Source organism: Ovis canadensis, chromosome 2 (genome assembly GCF_042477335.2).
Source record: "Ovis canadensis isolate MfBH-ARS-UI-01 breed Bighorn chromosome 2, ARS-UI_OviCan_v2, whole genome shotgun sequence".
Lineage (NCBI taxonomy): Eukaryota > Metazoa > Chordata > Mammalia > Artiodactyla > Bovidae > Ovis > Ovis canadensis.
The window spans coordinates 190,300,709-190,319,658 of record NC_091246.1 but is presented as its reverse complement, the minus strand read 5'-3'; the positions used below and the strand labels follow the sequence as shown (position 1 = coordinate 190,319,658).

The window sequence follows — 18,950 nt, the reverse complement described above, 5'->3', positions numbered from 1 at the left end:
GTTTGAGTAAACTCCGGGAGTTGGTGATGGACAGTAAGACCTGCTGTCCTGCAGTCCATGGGGTCGCAGAGTCAGACACAACTGAGTGACTGAACTGAACTGAACTGAAAATTGGATAGTGGTGATGGCTGCACCACTCTGTGTGCTAAGTCACTTCAGCTGTGTTCAACTCTTTATGATCCTATGGACTAGATCCCACCAGGCTCTTCTGTCCATTGGATTTCCCAGGCAAGAATACTGGGGTGGGTTGCCATTTCCTTCTCCAAGGGATCTTCCTGACCCAGGGATCGAACCTACATCTTCTGTGGCTCCTGCATTGCAGGCAGATTCTTTACCACTGAATGACTAGGGAAGGTCTCTGTACCACTCTGCACTATACAAACTCTAGAGAATTGTATACTGTACAGGAGTGAATTTTATGGCATGTGAATTGCATTTCAATAAAGTTGTTATAAAAAAAAAACTCATTGCTCAATTTCCCACTGTTAAACACAAGGAAACTTCAACATGGTGCTGAAACTTACCTTGCGAGCTGCTTGTTGAAACCGTCTCTGTGCTCGGAATCTGTTGACCCAAGTATTATTAATGAGTGGATCAAAATTAGGATGAAATTCCTGGATTTTCTGTGAACACAAAATATCGGTCTATCTTAGATTTAAATTTTAACTCCGGGCATAATCATTTAATAAAAATGTTTCAGAGTTTGATCTCAAATCAAGTTATTTGTTCTTCCATTTAATGAGCATTTATTAAGCACTTTGGTGCACACAGCATTATAGGGACTACTTCTTGGGTTAGGAACCAAAAGAAAGATAAGATTTGAGTTTTAAGAAATGTAGTCTATTCTCATTTTTCTAGTGACTCAATGTCACATATATATAATGCAGATCTGTTTCTGGCTTTCTCTTTGGTTTCATTTATCTTTTGTCCATCCATATGCCAGCACCACACTGCCTTAATGATCTGACTTTTTCATAAGACTTTGTCTCCTTCAGAGGCAGTCCTCTCCCCCAGTTTAGTCACTTTAAGTTAAAACAATTCTCGAGCCTTTTCTCTTTCCTGTGTGTACATGCGTGCTCAGTCGCTCAGTCGTGTCCAACTCTTTGCAACCCTATGACTGTAGTCCACCAGGCTCCTCTGTCCATGGGGTTTTCCAGGCAAGAGTACTTGAGTGGGTTGACATTTACTTCTTCAGGGGATCTTCCCAACCCAGGGATCAAACCCACATCTGCGTCTCCTGCACTGTAGGCGATTCTTTACCACTGAGCCACCAGGTAAGCTGGTGGCTTACAAATATACACACACACATATCTACACAATAATATTCATGTTCATGTTGTGCATATATACATATATATGTACTGAAAGAGTTTATAAAATTCCATGAGAAAGTCTATTGAGATATTAGCTAGGATTGCATTAAATCTATAGATCAATTTAGAAAGAAGTGACATCTTTGCAATGTTTATCCTCTTTCATGAAACTTCTGTAAAAATCTTTCAACTTATTTAGATCTTTGTTGCTGTTCTATTGTAAAGCTTTGTAACTGTTAGATTTGCTTCTAGGTACTTGCTTGCTCTTATAAATTACATGCCTATTAAATTATATGTTAACATTTTATTTGTTTTATGTGAAAATATATACATATTGTACAATGATTTTATATGCAATTGCCAGGCTCTCTCACAAATTCAGTAAGATGAATTATTCTGGCAATAGATTCTTTTAGATTTTCTATAATCATAGTCAATCATATCATATGAAATCAAAGATCTTTCTCTCCAATATTTATGACTTTTACTATATCTTTTTCTTATCATGCTATACACTATCTAGAATCTCTAACACAATACTGAGTAAAAGAGCTTATATTTCCTTGTACATATAATACTTCTAACTTTTCACCAATTGGAAAGAATTTTACTGCTATTTTTTTTAAAGCAATTTATCAGTTTACAAAAGCTGCTGTTTTTCTCATTTGGTGAGTTTTCTTTTTAGAAAATTGTGAATATTACATCAAAAAAGAGAGAGAAAGAAAGAAACGTACAGTCTAGATAGGCAAGATCAAACAAACACATGTGGCCCTGGGAAAGAATGAAGTCACATGGAAATCAGTCCCTTGTGATGGGGGATGGGATGCCTTGGAACGGGGGGCCAGACTGTGTGGTCCTCACGAGGCCTGCACACCATGTGCACACGTGCATGAAAACCAGTAACTGGCTGGGAAGGAAAGGGTGCCTGGGGTGTCGAGAGGCCACCAGAGCCTCTGGCACTGCAGGTTCTTAAACAGACAAACAATGTGAAGACAGTCATCGGAAATGGATCAGCCCCACATCGGCCCGGGCAGAGCGCCACGGAAGAGAAGGCGGATCTCAGGAATAAGCTGAGGCTAAGGTGTGATGGGGTGTGACAGTGGACCTGGGGGTGGCCTCATGGAAGAGTGACTGGCAAGACTTTGGGGCCAGATGACATGTGGGGTGAAGGAAAAAGGTGAAAATAGTTCAGATTTGACAGATCCAGAAGAGAAAAGTGAGAATGATGGAGGTGGGAGATGGAGAAGAATCTTTCCATTGTTAAAATTAAAAATTGGGATAGACAACAGGTCCCACTGTATAGCAACGGGAACTACATTCAATATCCTCTGATAAAACACAATGGGAAAAGAATGTATATATATATACACATTATATACACACACACACATACTGAATCACTGTGCTGTACAGCAGAAACTCACACAACCTTTTAAATCAATTATACTTCAATAAAGTTTAAAGAAAAAACAAAAATTAAAAATTGGGGTTTTTAACCAGAAACTATCACACGACAGAATAAACTCTGGTGGGGCTGCTGTCCCCACTTCGCAGGCGAGACACTGCGGCAGCAAGGCTGAAAGAGCTCCTCCTGGATCATATCCGTGGTGGAGCTGGAGCCAGCGCTCCGGCGTCTGACTTTCTGTCTTGTTTGACAAGGGGAAGGAGGGGGCAAGGAACCTACCCAGGGACCCACCCTGAGGATCAGCACACAGACTGGGGCGTGGACAGCAAAGTGGAGTCGCTCAGGCCTGTCTGACTCTTTGCGACCTCATGGACTGTAGCCTACCAGGCTCCTCCATTCATGCGATTTTCCAGGCAAGAGTACTGGAGTGGGTTGCCATTTCCTTCTCTAGGGGATCTTCCCAACCTAGGGATCGAACCTGGGCCTCCCGCATTGCTGGCAGACACTTTACCATCTGAGCCAGCAAAGGGGAAGAAAAACGGAGACCAAGAGGAGAAAGCAGAGTGTGGGAAGGAGGTGCCTGTATAGAGTGCTGTTAATCTCAAATTGATGCCTGACTTGTGGACATGTCAAAAAACAAAAACAAAAACAAAAACACCCTGTGAAAAGGTAAACAAGTTAAAAATTATTAAAAAATCTCTTGGTAAGAGGATTTCTAGATAATTGCTTATATGCTTAAAAAATAAGCATATAAAGAGCTGCTGACATAAGCATATAAATAAAATTAAAATAAATAAAAATAAGCATATTAAAGAGCTGCTTTTCTTTATTCCAAATAAAGAAAAGTTACTCACTTCTTCCAGGTCGTGTAAAATCCGTTTGGGGTGAACTTCTGTCTTGCGTCGCTGGAATTCCTCATACAAAATAGGATCTCCTCTATCTAGCTGGAGTTTTCAATCATTGAAAATATTAAAATTGAATACAGATGCACACAACTACAACTGTTATTTCTCTTTAAAACGGGTATAAACACATTAAGCAGTTGGTCTAATCCATCCATGATGTTCCTGCTGAGAGTGGTGGTTAAAATGATCATTGCAAGTACACCTACTGTTTAAATATGGAAAGTTTTGTTAGAAGCACAAACCCAACACCTTCTTATTAAAATTAGAGAGAGTGTGTGTGTCTGTGGGTGTACGCGTGCACGCGCGTGTACACGCATGTGACCACTAGGTCATGTCTGACTTTTTGGGACCCCACTGGCTGTAGCCTACAAGGCTCCTCTCTCCATGGAATCTTCCAGACAAGAATACTGGAGTGAGTTGCCGTTTCCTCCTCCAAGGATCTTAACGATAGTCTCTGGAAATTATCCGAAGTATTTAAAATTCACAGAAAGGATTCTAGGAAACTGTGTCTCCATGGGGGTGTAGAGATTTCATTTAAAAGAAATTTAACGTCCCAGTAAAGTTTTAAGCTCCTTAGAGCTAATTAACCAAGGATCAGGTTTAACACAGGCATGTGATCTCTCCCCTCTTCCTGGGTGGTGGAGGTTGGGGGTTTGTCTCGTCCCTGGATTAAGAGTCCCCCAGATTGCTCCCCTTCCCCTACTACTTGTGTCCTCCTGGCCCCTGAGTAATCTCCTCTGTTCCACACTAGGCACTTCCAGGTTGTTCTCAGGAAGGCTGGCTTGGCTTGGTCAGTGTTTGCACATACCTGTCTCCACAGTAAAAAGGACGATACACACTGCAAAAATGTGTTAGTTTTTGCTTCTCTGTGGGTTTTACTATTTGCTAATTAATTTCTAAAATTAGCTTGGTTCTCAGCTACACTATCCACAGTCATTTTTAAGACTAAACTGATTAGCATACATACTACTATATTTAAAATGGATAACCAACAAGGACCTACTGTATAGATCAGGGAACTCTGCTCAATATTTTGTAATAGCTTAAATGGGAAAATAATTTGATAAAAATAGATATACATATATGTATAACTGATGCAGATGATACCACTCTAATGGCAGAAAGTGAAGAGGAACTAAAGAGCCTTTTGATGAAGGTGAAAGAGGAGAGCAAAAAAGCTGGCTTAAAGTTCAACACTGAAAAAATGAAAATCATGGCATCTTATCCCATCACTTGATGGCAAATAGAAGGGGAAAAAGTGGAAACAGTGACAAACTTTAATTTCCTGGGCTCCAAAATCACTGCAGATGGTGACTGCAGTCATGAAATTAAAAGATGCTTGCTCCTTGGAAGAAAAGGTATTACAAACCTAGACAGCATATTAAAAACCAGAGACATTATTTTGCTGACAAAGGTCCACATAGTCAAAGCTATGGTTTTTCCAGCAGTCATGTACAGATGTGAGAGTTGGACCATTAAGAAGGCTGAGCACTAAAGAACTGATGCTTTTGAACTGTGGTGCTGGAGAAGACTCTTAAGAATACTTTAAGACTTCAAGGAGATCAAACCAGTCAATTGTAAAGGAAATCAACCCTGAATATTAACTGGAAACACTGCTGCTGAAGCTGAAGCTCAAATACTTTGGACACCTGCTGTGAAGAGCTGACTCATTGGAAAAGATTCTGATGCTGGGAAAGACTGAGGGCAGGAGGAAAAGGGGACGGTAGAGAACACGATGATTGGATGGCATCACTGATTCAATGGACATGAATTTGAGCAAACTCTGGGAGCTAGTGAAGGACAAGGGAGTCTGACGTACTGCAGTCTATGGAGTTCGAAAGAGTTGGACACAACTTAGTGGCTGAACAACAACTTAGCAACTGAACAACAACGACAACTGAATCACTGTGTCACACACCTGAGACTAACACAACATTGTTAATCAACTATGTTGTTGTTGTTTAGTCGATAAGTTATGTCTGACTCTTTTGCAACCCCAATGGACTATAGCCTGCCAAGCTCTTCTGTCCATGGAATTTCCCAGGCAAGAATTCTGGAGTGGGTTGCCATTTCCTTTACCAGAGGATCTTCCCATCCCAGGGACGGAACCTGCATCTCCTGCATTGGCTGGGAGATTCTTTACCACTGAGCCACCAGAGAAGCACTATTCCAATATAAAATAAAAATTAAAAATGAATAAATAAAGATTGAACTTCAAGAAATCTATTCCAACCATCACATCAACACCTTATTTAGAAATAAGAAGACCTACTGTATGGTACAGGGAGCTATACTGTATTTTGAGCTATAGAGTATTTTGTCATAACATATAAGGGAAAAGAATCTGAAAAAGAATATACATATATATACGTGTGTGTGTATAACTGAATTACTGTACTGTATACCTGAAACTAATATGAGCCTTACAAATAGCTGAGAAAAGAAGAGAAGTGAAGGCAAAGGAGAAAAGGAAAGACATATCCATCTGAATGCAGAGTTCCAAAGAATAGCAAGGAGAGATGAGAAAGCTTTCTGAAGTGAACAATGCAAAGAAATAGAGGAAAACAACAGAATAAGAAAGATGAGATCTCTTCAAGAAAATTAGAGATACCAAGGGAATATTTCATGCTAGGATGGGCACAATAAAGGACAGAAACACATGGACCTAACCGAAGCAAAAGATATTAAGAAGAGGTGGCAGGAATACACAGAAGAACTGTACAAAAAAGGTCTTAATGACCTGGATAGCCACGATGGTGTGGTCACTCATCTAGAAGCAGATATCCTGAAACCTGGAGTAAGATATCCTGAAACCTGGTTCCTAAGTGGGCCTTGGGAACCATTACTACAGACAAAGCTAGTGAAGGTGATGGAATTTCAGCTGAGCTATTTCAAATCCTAAAAGATGATGCTGTTAAAGTGCTGCACTCAATATGCCAGCCAGCAAATTTGGAAAACTCAGCAGTGGCCACAGGACTGAGGCCACTCAGTGTTGGTTCTCAATCCAATCTCAAAGAAGGGAAATGCCAAAGAATGTTCAAACTACTGCACAGTTGCACTCATTTCACATGCTAGTGAGGCTTCAACAATATGTGAACTGAGAACTTCCAGATGTACAAGCTGGATTTAGAAAAGGCAGAGGAGCCAGAGATCAAATTGCACCATCCACTGGGGCACAGAAAAACCAAGAGAATTCCAGAAAAACATCGACTTCTGCTTCATTGACTATGCTAAAGCCTTTGACTGTGTGGATCACAAAACTGAATAATTCTTAAAAAGATGGGAATACCAGAACACCTTAGCTGCCTCCTGAGAAACCTCTATGCAGGTCAAGAAGCAACAGTTAGAACCAGACATGAAACAAGGGACTGGTTCAAAACTGGGAAGGCAGTACGTCAAGGCTGTATATTGTCACCCTGATTATTTAGCTTATACACAGAGTACATCATGCGAAATGCCAGGCTGGATAAAGCACAAGCTGGAATTAAGACTGAAGGTAGAAATATCAATAATCTCAAATATGCAGATAACACTACCCTAATGCAAGAAAGCAAAGAGGAGCCTCTTGATGAAGCTAAAAGAGGAGAGTGAGAAAGCTGGCTTAGAACCCAACATTCAGAAAACAAAGATCATGGCATCCAGTCCCATCACTTCATGGCAAATAGATGGCAAAACAGTGGAAACAGTGACAGACTTTATTTTCTTGGGTTCCAAAATCACTGTGGACAATGAAACTAAAAGATGCTTGCTCCTTGGAAAGAAAGCTATACAAACCTAGACAGTGTATTAAAAAGCAGAACCATCACTTGGCCAAAAAGGTTTGTATACTCAAAGGTATAGTCTTTCCAGTAGTCATGTACAAATGTGAGAGTTGGCGGCCCATAAAGGCTGAGTGCTTAAGAATGAATGTTTTTGAACTGTGGGGTTGGAGAATACTCTTGACAGTCCCTTGGACAGCAAGGAGATAAAGCCAGTGAATCTTAAAGGAAATCAATCCTGCATACTCCACTGGAGTATGCATATCCCACTGGAAGGACTAATGCTGAAGCTGAAGCTCCAACACTTTGGCCACCAGATATGAAGAGCTGACTCATTAGAAAAGACCCTGATACTGGGAAAGACTGAAGGCAGGAGAAGAAGGGGTGACAGAGAATGAGACGGTTGGATGGCATCACCAATTCAATGGACATGAGCTTGAGCAAACTCCGGGAGACAGTGAAGGATAGGGAAGCCTGCTGGCATGCTGCAGTCCATGGGGTCACAGAGTCAGACCATACTGAGTGACTGAACCTCAACAAAATCAACTAAACTTCAGTAAAATAAAAAAAAAACAAAACAGAAGTGAGAGACATCTATGGTTGTCAGCAGGTGGTGAGCTCTTACATGAACACAGCTGATCTCAAACATGTGGAGTTTGAGACTGTGGATCTCAGTTTCAAAACACAGATTTTGTAGGGAGAGACCTAAATCTCCTCCACCACAAGTCAAATAAAATAGGCAATTTTAAAAAGGGATTGGCAAAGGTGTTGTTAGAAGAAAGAGAGAGACTTCTTGTATCTTTCTTCAGACTCTACTTATTTATGATGAACATCTCAGAAGTGAACATTACTGACCATCTCCCTTGAGCAAGAAGTCACCACCCTTGAGTGTCTGTGCCATTGGGCTCTCATGCCCACTCGATCTGAATCCTCCATCCCTCTTGCTTTTGCTCAGCTTTCTGCTGTGGGCCTGGGCCTCCAGCTTTAGTTTGGACCTGGCTCTGGTGTGGCTCCTGGCTGCTGTCTCTGGGTGTCTCTTATCTCCATGCACTGCAGATCACACCCAGCATTCCAGCCCAAATTGGAGCCATTCCCTGCCTCTGAGTTGGATGCTTGTTTCTTATTTACTACTTTTCAAAACTGTACTGTGTCTCCTAGGAAGCTTTCTAGTTAGATGAGTCCTCTCTCACTGTCCCTTGAATCTCTACACTATTTAGTAGATGTTTCCAGTGACAGGTATGGCCAGCCTCAATTCATTGCTAATGGTGGGCATGTTATCAGCCTCCCCTTTCAACTTAACTGTAAGATTTTTTTTTCCCTCCAGCTGTGACATCTTGCATATAGCAGGAATTAAAAATATTTAGTGAAATAAATGATATCAGATTAGCAGTAATTCTGACCTTGTATTTGTTGTTTACTCTTTGCCGCTCCTCATAAATGTCTTTTTTTAATTTAAAGGACATATGATCCTTACCGAGGTGCACCTGCCTGGGGAGGAAAAAAAAAAAAATTTCCAGAACCCATCAGAATACTACAATCTATTTCAGGATGGAGCATCTCAGTTGAACTGCAGAGCTGATGCAGGAGAGCACACCAAAGAAGAGAGAAGTTGCAGATGCCAGCAACACAAGTAGGGTGAACAACATGCTCCCCACAGGGAAGCTTGTCTTCCAGTGACACATGCTAAAATATTTATAAATAAAGAGACCCGAACATTCAATCTCATTCATCATTCAGTTCAGTTCAGTCACTCAGTTGTGTCCGATTCTTTGTGACCCCATGAATTGCAGCACACCAGGCCTCCCTGTCCATCACCAACTCCCGGAGCCTACCCAAACTCATGTCCATTGAGTCAGTGATGCCATCCAGCCATCTCATCCTCTGTCATCCCCTTCCCTTCCTGTCCCCAATCCTTCCCAGCATCAGGGTCTTTTCCAGTGAGTCAACTCTTTGGATGAGGTGGCCAAAATATTGGGGTTTCAGCTTCAACATCAGTCCTTCCAATGAACATCCAGGACTGATCTCCTTTAGGATGGACTGGTTGGATCTCCTTGCAGTCCAAGGGACTCGCAAGAATCTTCTCCAACACCACAGCTCAAAAGCATCAATTCTTCGGCGCTCAGCTTTCTTCACAGTCCAACTCTCATATCCATACATGACCACTGGAAAAACCATAGCCTAGACTAGACGGACCTTTGTTGGCAAAGTAATGTCTCTGCTTTTGAATATACTATCTAGGTTGGTCATAACTTTCCTTCCAAGGAGTAAGCGTCAAAATGCAAATCAGAGCCACAGTGATGGACTATGTCATACCTACTTGGATGGCTATGATAATTGACAAAGATGATGACAGCAATCATAACAAAGGAAAATAACAGGAATTCCCAAGGATGTGGAGAAACTGGAATGTAAAATGGTGTAGTCATGTAGAACACAGCTTGACTATTCTCAAAAAGTTACACGTGCATTATCTTGAGACCCAGTAATTCCTCTCCTATGTATATACCCGAGAGCACTGAAAAGGTAAGTTCACACAAAAACTTGTATATAAACGTTCACAGCAGCATTATTTCAAATAGCCCCAAACTGGAAACCTCCCAAATGTCCACCAACTGATGAATAAACACAGTGTAGAATGTTGATAAAACAAAACCTTATTCCCCGTAAAGATAAACGAAGTAGTGATAGATGCTGTGACATGGATGAACGTTGAAAACGTGTTTAGTGAACAAAGTGAAAGTGTTAGTGGCCCAGTCGTGTCCAACTCTTTGTGGCCCTTTGGACTATAGCTTGCCAGGCTCCTCTGTCCATGGAATTCTCCAGGAAAGAAGACTGGAGTGGGTAGCCATTCTCTCCTCCAGGGAATCTTTCTGATCCAGGCCTTGAATCTGGGTCTCCTGCATTACAGGCAGATTCCTTACTGCTTAAGCCACCAGGGAAGCCCAGTGAAGAAGCCAGTTACTAAAGGTCACATATTATATGACTACATTCATATGAAATGTCCAGAAGGGGCAATACCAGAGACAAACACTGGTTGAGCGGTTGCCAGGGGTAGGGGAAACAGGAGGATTGGGGCATGAGTGCTTCATGCTTACAGGATTCTTTTTGGCAGGGACGTAAAAGTTCTGGAACTAAGTACTGATGGTTGTACAACACTGTGAACATACTAAGAACTTCCGGGGTTGTACACATTAAAATGATGAAAATGGTTCATTTCAGGTGATGTGAATTTCATCCCACTTTAAAAAATACTCTGGGGAACTTCGCTGGTGTTAACAGTGGATAGTAGTCCACTTGCCAATAGGGGGGCATGTGAGTTCAATCCCTGGTCTGGGAGGATTCCACATGCTGTGGAGCAACAAAGCTCGTGCGCCACAACCACTGAGCCAGCACTCTAGAGCCCGTGAACCACGACTACTGAGCCCATGCACAACAACCACTGAAGCCCATGGACCTGGAGCCTGTGCTCCACAACCGGAGAAGCCACTGCAGTGAGAAGCCAGTGCACCACAACTCTTCACAACTAGAGAAAACCCGCAGGCAGTGATGACCAAAATAATAATAATAATAATTTAAAAACCAATTAATTGGAAAAAACAAACAAACAAACAACCTCTCGTATGTAAGGTACCCACTGTGGAGTCTGAAACACGTTCAAAGTATATAGTAGTGGAATTCCCTGGTGGTGGTTAGGTCCCGGCACTTTCACTGCCAAGGGCCCAAGTTCAGTCCCTGGTCAGGGAAATAAGATCTCACAGGCTGAGTGCCAAAAAAAAAAAAAGTATATAGTAAACGTTCTGGAGAATTTTTTTAAAGGAGACTAAAGAGACAATGGCAAAGCCTTTGACTGTGTGGATCACAATAAACTGTGGAAAATTCTGAAAGAGATGGGAATACCAGACTACCTGACCTGCCTCTTCAGAAACCTGGATGCAGGTCAGGAAGCAAGAGTTAGAACTGGACATGGAACAACAGACTGGTTCCAAATAGGAAAAGGAGTACGTCAAGGCTGTATATTGTCACCCTGCTTATTTAACTTCTATGCAGAGTACATCATGAGAAATGCTGGACTGGAAGAAACACAAGCTGGAATCAAGATTGCCGGGAGAAATATCAATCACCTCAGATATGCAGATGACACCACCCTTATGGCAGAAAGTGAAGAGGAACTAAAATGCCTTTTGAGGAAAGTGGAAGAGGAGAGTGAAAAAGTTGGCCTAAAGCTCAACATTCAGGAAACGAAGATCATGGCATCAGGTCCCATCACTTCATGGGAAATAGAGGGGGAAACAGTGGAAACAGTGTCAGACTTTATTTTGGGGGGCTCCAAAATCACTGCAGCTGGTGATTGCAGCCATGAAATTAAAAGATGCTTACTCCTTGGAAGGAAAGTTATGACCAACCTAGATAGCATATTCAAAAGCAGAGACATTACTTTGCCGACTAAGGTCTGTCTAGTCAAGGCTATGGTTTTTCCAGTGGTCATGTATGGATGTGAGAATTGGACTGTGAAGAAGGCTGAGCACCAAAGAATTGATGCTTTTGAACTGTGGTGTTGGAGAAGACTCTTCAGAGTCCCTTGGACTGCAAGGAGATCCAACCAGTCCATTCTAAAGGAGATCAGTCCTGGGTGTTCTTTGGAAGGAATGATGTTAAAGCTGAAACTCCAGTACTTTGGCCACCTCATGCGAAGAGTTGACTCATTGGAAAAGACCCTGATGCTGGGAGGGATTGGGGGCAGGAGGAGAAGGGGACGACAGAGGATGAGATGGCTGGATGGCATCACCAACTCGATGGACGTGAGTTTGAGTGAACTCTGGGAGTTGGTGATGGACAGGGAGGCCTGGCGTGCTGCAATTCATGGGGTCGCAAAGAGTTGGACATGACTGAGTAACTGAGCGACTGAACTGAATTGAACTGAACTGAAAGAGATACAAACCGTATGATCTTTGATTGGATCTTGGGTTCCCCTTTTCAAAAACCAAAACATCCCTGGTATAGAAGCATTATGGGGACATCCCTGGTATAGAAGCATTATGGGGACATCCCTGGTATAGAAGCATTATGGGGACAACTGGGTAAATTTGCATATAGGCTGATGATTTAATGTTATATCAATGTTAAAGTTCTCAGAAGTAATTATGGTGATACTGGAGAATGTCCTTGTTCTTAGGAGCTAAAGCCTTTAGAGGTGAGGCCTCATGGTTACTGGTACCTGCACTCACTTCCAAATGGCTCAGGGAGATGAAAGGAGTGTGTGTGAGTGTGCGTTTGCACTTGTGTGCGAGGCACAGTGCTAACTACTGATGACCATACATCAGTGTGTGTGGGTCTCACTGGATGGTTTAAAATCTTTCAGCAAAAAGTTGGGAGAAAATATTAAGTGAATAATACATGATCAAAACTGAATTTAGGATATGATTTCAAGCCTGTTACAAAGCAGCACAGGAGGAAGGAAAAACACCAGGGTTAACAGTGGTCACCGCATTACAGTGATTCTTTTTCATTTTCTACACTTAAAAAATGTTTTCAAGTTTTTTTTACAGTGATAACATGTCCTTTTATTTTTTTACAATAGGGATAGAGTTTTTTCTCAAATGGTGCTGGGTAACCTGGCATACTCTCCATTCAACTAAGGCCAGACCCTGAGTACAGACTCACACAAGATTCTGTGAATTCACAGAGGGGGTTGTTTCTCATGAGAGGTGGCAGGGTGCAAACATCTGGGCTGGCCCCAGAGCACGCAGTGAGTTCTCTGTCTGGGCAGTAAGGAAGCAGGGCCGTGACAGGGTGACCACCTAACCAAACTTTCCAGGAGTCTCTTTTTGAACTCAGTTTTAGAGTTTCCACAGTTACTTCAGTTGAGTCTGTACATGTAGATATGTCTTGTGTGGTCTGGTAAAAACCTGCATCTGAATTTGAAAACCTTCACTAGGAGCCTCTCCCACCCCACCTGCACTGCCAGGCTCCCCAGATGGCCCTTGCAGCTCACAGCCCAGGGCACAGGGGGCTTGGGTGGGGTGAGAGATAGTCGGGCAAGATTCAGGGCGCCTGAGTCACCCCAGGGAGGGGGTGTCCTGGCGTGAGGGGGGGTGCACTTTGGTTCTGTGCTGGTCATACTTGGGAAAGAGCATGGTGTGGTCACATTGATTTACTCCTGATAGAAACTTCACTCTGAAACAAAGTCCATTAAAGGGGAGAAAATAATCCAATGTTTCAAAGGGCATAAAAAGTTACTACATTCATTCATTCATTGTGTTTCATGGATAAAAAGCCATTTACCAAAAACACCATCACTTGATGCAAATAATCATGGGACACTTACCACTTCAGGTGGTTTTCAATCTCTTCACAAGTGTCCTGTCTGACTTTCTGTTCAAAGAGTGCTTCTTTCATTTGTCTTGTTTTTGAAATCTCAGTGCCTTGGTCCAAAACTGAGGGCAGGAGCAAACAATGATTATACCAATAATCAAATCAGAATCACTGGCTGGGAGAAAAACATTTCTAACGGCAAAATGTAACAGGGCTCTAATTGAGTTTTGTTGCTGCTGCTCATAAGCAGTAAATATGAGAAGCAATAACTCCTTTAGATTCTGCCCAGAGCTGATTTATGATGGATTCATTGCTTACCTTCTCTCAATTCTTTAATCTTTAATTTTCCTGGTTCTTGGTTTAAAACAGTTGCCACAGCAAACGGATTCAATAAATCTACTGGAAATCTCAAGTTGTGATATTCGATTTCCTGAGACCAAATCAGGAGAGAAAAGTCACTCTTTGGCCTCTCTGTTGTTCTTTCTGTTGTGGTTACCATAATGCCCACTTTACCTTAATCTTCGGAGGCTTTGCCTTTGCTGGCAATTGGGGAAAAGGTACACGTGTCATTGCCTTTTCTGGAGGAACAACTACTTTCTTAGAAAGAGTATTTACTCTTTTAAATTCTTCCAACCTAGAGTTGAAAACAGATATTAAATTAGTATTTAATGCAACAACACAAGGCTCCGAATTTTAGTTCTTTCCAATAATATCAAGACTTATAGTCCATTAAATACTATATCTAAACTATGATATTTTAGCTGTCATGTACGGATGTGAGAGTTGGAACAAAGAAGGCTGATTGCCAAAGAACTGATGCTTTTGATCTGTGGTGTTGGAGAAGACTCTTGAGAGTCCTTTGGACAGCAAGGAGATCAAACCAGCCAATCCTAAAGGAAATAAACCCTGAATATTCATTGGAAGGACTGATGCTGAAGTTGAAGCTCCAATGCTTTGGACACACCTGATGTGAAGAGCCAGCTCATTGGAAAAGACCCTGGTGCTGGGAAAGATGAAAACTTCAAGGGAAGGGGGCATCAGAGGATGAGATGGTTAGATAGCATCACTGATTCAATAGACATGAATTTGAGCAAACTCTGGGAGATAGTGGAGGATAGAAGAACCTGGCTTGCTATAGTTCATAGGGTCACAAAGAGTTGGAGACAACTTAGTGACTGAAAAATGACAACAAAACTCAAAATCAACTTGGGTGCTAAAACAGTGGTTTATGAAAATAAATACAAGGTCAGGGTGGCAGAGCATAATCATAAATAAACAGTGGGGCAATGGCTATTGTCCTTACATTCTCAAAGAACATAGTAAGTGGAAGATAGGACGTGCTGAAAAATGCTCCTGGCATCCAGCATAATTCATTCCTAGGCTATTGGTTTTCCATGGCTAAATTTATTTACCACACTTAAAAAACTCTTACATTGATTTATGTATAAAAGAATAACTATGTTGTTTGTAACAAAATGTTTTTAAAAAGTGATTCATAATATTGTAAAAATGACTATACTACGCAAAGCAATCTAGAGATTCAGTACAATCCCTATCAAATTACCAATGGCATTCTTCACAGAACTAAAACAAAAAATTTCACAGGTTTTATGGAAACACAAAAGATCCTAAATAGCCAAAGCAATCTTAAGAAAGAAAAATGGAGTTGGAGGAATCAAACTCCCTGACTTCAGACTATACTACAAAGCTACAGTCATCAAAACAGTATGGTACTTACATTAAAACAGAAATACAGAACAATGGAATAAGATAGAAAGCCCAGAGATAAACCCACACACCTATAAGCAACTTATCTTTGACAAAGGAGGCAAGAGTATACAATGGAGAAAAGATAATCTCTTCAATAAGTGGTGCTGGGAAAACTGGACAGCTACATGTAAAAGACTGAAATTAGAACACTTCCTAACACCATAACAAAAATAAACTCAAAATGGATGAAAGACATAAAGGTAAAGCCAGCAACTATAAACTTCTTAGAGGAAAATATAGGCAGAACATTTTTTGACATATATCACAGCAAGATCCTCCTTGACCCACCTCCTAGAGTAATGGAAATAAAAAGAAAAATAAACAAATGGGACCTAATTAAACTTACAAGTTTTTGCACAGCAAAGAAAACTACAAACAAGATGAAAAGATGACACTCACAATGGGAGAAAATAATTGCAAATGAAGCAACTGACAAAGAATTAGTCTTCAAAATACACAACCTGTTGCAGCTCATGCACCCCTCTCTCTCTCTCTCTCTCTCTCTCTCTCTCTCTCTCTCTCTCTATATATATATATATATATATATATATATATATATATAAACTCAATCAAAAAAGGGGCAGAAGACTTAAACAGACTTTGCTCCAAAGAAGACATACAGATGGCCAATAAACAGATGGAAAAAATTCTCAGTATCACTCATTATTAGAGAAATGTGGATCAGAACTACAGTGAGGTATTATCTCACACTAGTCAGAATGGCCATCACCAAAAAATCGACAAACAATAAACGCTGGAGAGGGTGTGGAGAAAAGAGAACCCTCTTGCACTGTTGGTAGGGATATAAATTGATATAGCCACTTTGAAGAACAGTATGGAGATTCCTTAAAAAAAAACTAGAAATAAATCTACCATATGACCCAGCAATCCCACTACTGGGCATATACCCTGAGAAAACCATAATTCAAAAAACACATGTACCCCAGTGTTCATTGTAGCACTATTTACAATAGCCAGGACATGGCAGCAACCTAGATGTCCACCAACAGATGAATGGATAAATAAGCTGTGGTACTATATACAGTGGAATATTACTCAGCCATAAGAAGGAGCAAATTTTTAGGGAGGTGGATACAGAGTGAAGTCAGTCAGGAAGAGAAAAACAAATATGGAATATGAACGCATATATATGAAACCTAGAAAAATGGTACTGATTAACCTATTTGCAGGGCAGGAATAGAGATGCAGATATAGAGAAGAGACTTGTGGCTACAGTGGGCGAAGGAGAGGGTGGGATGAATTGAAAGAGTACTACTGAAACATATTTACCATATGTAAAACAGATTACCATATGTAAAATAGATACCATATATAAAATAGATACCATATGTAAAATAGTGTGAAGTTGCTGTATAACACAGGGAGCTCAACACAGTGCTCTGTGACAACCTAGAGGGGTGGGATGGGATGTGGGGGTGGCAGGGAGGTTCAAGAGGGAGAGGACATATGTATACTTATGGTTGATTCATGCTGTTGTACAGCAGAAAGCAACACAGCACTGTAAAGCAATTATCCTCCAATTTAAAAAAAGTGACTCAGGCTAATGTTTGAGATCTTTTCTATACATGAAAACTTCTTTGAACATGGATAGGTATATAGACAGGGCTGCTTCCATGTCTGCAGAAGCTGTTTATTTGTCATGAGGGGTAGTAGAACCACGCTATGTTCATAAATGCTGCCCATGAAAGCATTTCCTCAAGCACAAGTTTGGTGGGATGACACCTGTCGGTGACACTTGGGAGAGAAGATGAGAAATTGCTGCCATTTAGGCATTCTGACACTCTGTTTGCTTTGGTTGAGCACCTACTGATCCGGCTGTCTTGTATAACACAGGTTATATGCCTGCAATCCCAAATTCAATAAGGCCAGTGTAAGAGTTCTGAAAGGTCCCAGGAATAGGAGAACCTGTCCCTGGGTGGGAGTGATGCATACTGATGGACGCACTGTGAGGTGCAAGGGTGAGATGCTTGGTTAGGGATGAGCTGTGGCCTGGTGTTCGCATCTCAACAGAGCAGAGCTCTGACACCACCTCTGCCATAAACATTTGGGAAACAACCTAGAATATTTGAGGATGACAAAAAAAACCCAGTCTCCTTGAGATGGAACCTTCTACACTGTTAATGGGAATGTAAGTTGGTGCAGTTATTATGGAGAACAGCATGGAGGTTCCTTAAAAAACTAAAACTAGAGCTACCATATGATCCTGCAATTCCTCTCCTGGGCATGTATCCAGAGAAAACCGAAATTCTAAAGATACACGCACCCCTATGTTCATAGCAACACATTTACAATAGCCAGGACAATAGCCAGAGACAACCTAAATGCCCATCAGCAGATGAATGGACAAAGAAGATGCGGTGCATATATACAATGGAATACTATTCAGCCACAAAATGAGCAGAATAATACCCAACAACATGCATGGACCTAGAGGTTACCATACTAAGTGAAGTAAGTCAGAAAGAGAAAGACAAATACCATAAGATATCACTTATATGTGTGGAATCTAAAATATGACACAAACGAACTTATCTACAAAATAGACTCACAGGCAAAGAGGACAGACTTCTGGGTGCCAAGGAGGAGAAGGATGGGGGAGGGAAGTATTAGGAGTCTGGGATTCACAGACGCAAACTAGTATATACAGGATGGGTGAACAACAAGGTCCTACTGTATAGCACAGGGAACTGTATTCAACATCCTGTGATAAACCATATGGAAAAGAATATGAATAAGAATATATATACATGTGTGTATATGTATATATGCGTGTAACAGTCACATTGCTGAACAGCAGAAGTTAACACAACAGTGTTAAGTCAATTGCACTTCAATCAGAAAAAAAAAAAAACAGTCTCTTTAAGAAGTCTAACTGCTAGTGTTGACGATGGAAATGAAGGGATATGAGAAAGCGAGAAACCAAGAATTACATGGACTTGGCAGTGCCAATCGGATGTGAGTTCATCACACATCCAACTCTGAAGCAAAAAAAAAACACCTGTGAAATCTTCAGAGAACACTGCAGCTGGATCATTTTTCCCCTTCCTGGTGGAACATCTGTGTTCCAGCACTACCTGAAGCCCGGGGAGACAGGCAGGTCTTGAGACATGGTCCTTGAAAACGCCAAGAGTGTTCTAGATCAGATATTAAACTCCAGATGGGAAAGCAAATCATAGTTTAAAGAAGGCGTGCATCTGTTCCTGCTTGGAGCTCCTGCCATGCAATGCGCCACTGTGTTTAAGAATGTGTCTATGGAGGGGTAGACATGTCAAAGTCCCACTCAAGTGACGCCTCTGAGGAGGTCATCTCTGTGTTGTGGTGCATGTTGTGAGCTGCAAACAGCATTCTTCTCAGTCAGTTAACTGACACCAGGAAAAGGAGGACTGTTTTTCTTTTATGTCCAATGTTACCTCTTTATTGGCTGAACTACTTTAGTTTTACTACAGGAACTTGCAAGATTTGGGTT

At 41.3% G+C, this 18,950-nt stretch overlaps 1 protein-coding gene across 2 annotated transcripts in view; it reads right to left on the bottom strand.

Moving 5' to 3' along the window:
- CFAP221 (cilia and flagella associated protein 221) overlaps positions 1–18,950 on the bottom strand; it is a 125,499-nt gene that overhangs the window by 53,403 nt on the left and 53,146 nt on the right. For both annotated transcript variants that reach the window (XM_069577809.1, XM_069577810.1), the window contains exons 9-14: positions 14,207–14,327; positions 14,012–14,123; positions 13,707–13,815; positions 8,782–8,869; positions 3,573–3,662; positions 525–623 (exon numbers count right to left, since the gene is read on the bottom strand). In XM_069577809.1, the coding sequence (XP_069433910.1) occupies positions 525–623; positions 3,573–3,662; positions 8,782–8,869; positions 13,707–13,815; positions 14,012–14,123; positions 14,207–14,327 (619 nt within the window). The remainder of the gene's footprint in view (positions 1–524; positions 624–3,572; positions 3,663–8,781; positions 8,870–13,706; positions 13,816–14,011; positions 14,124–14,206; positions 14,328–18,950) is intronic.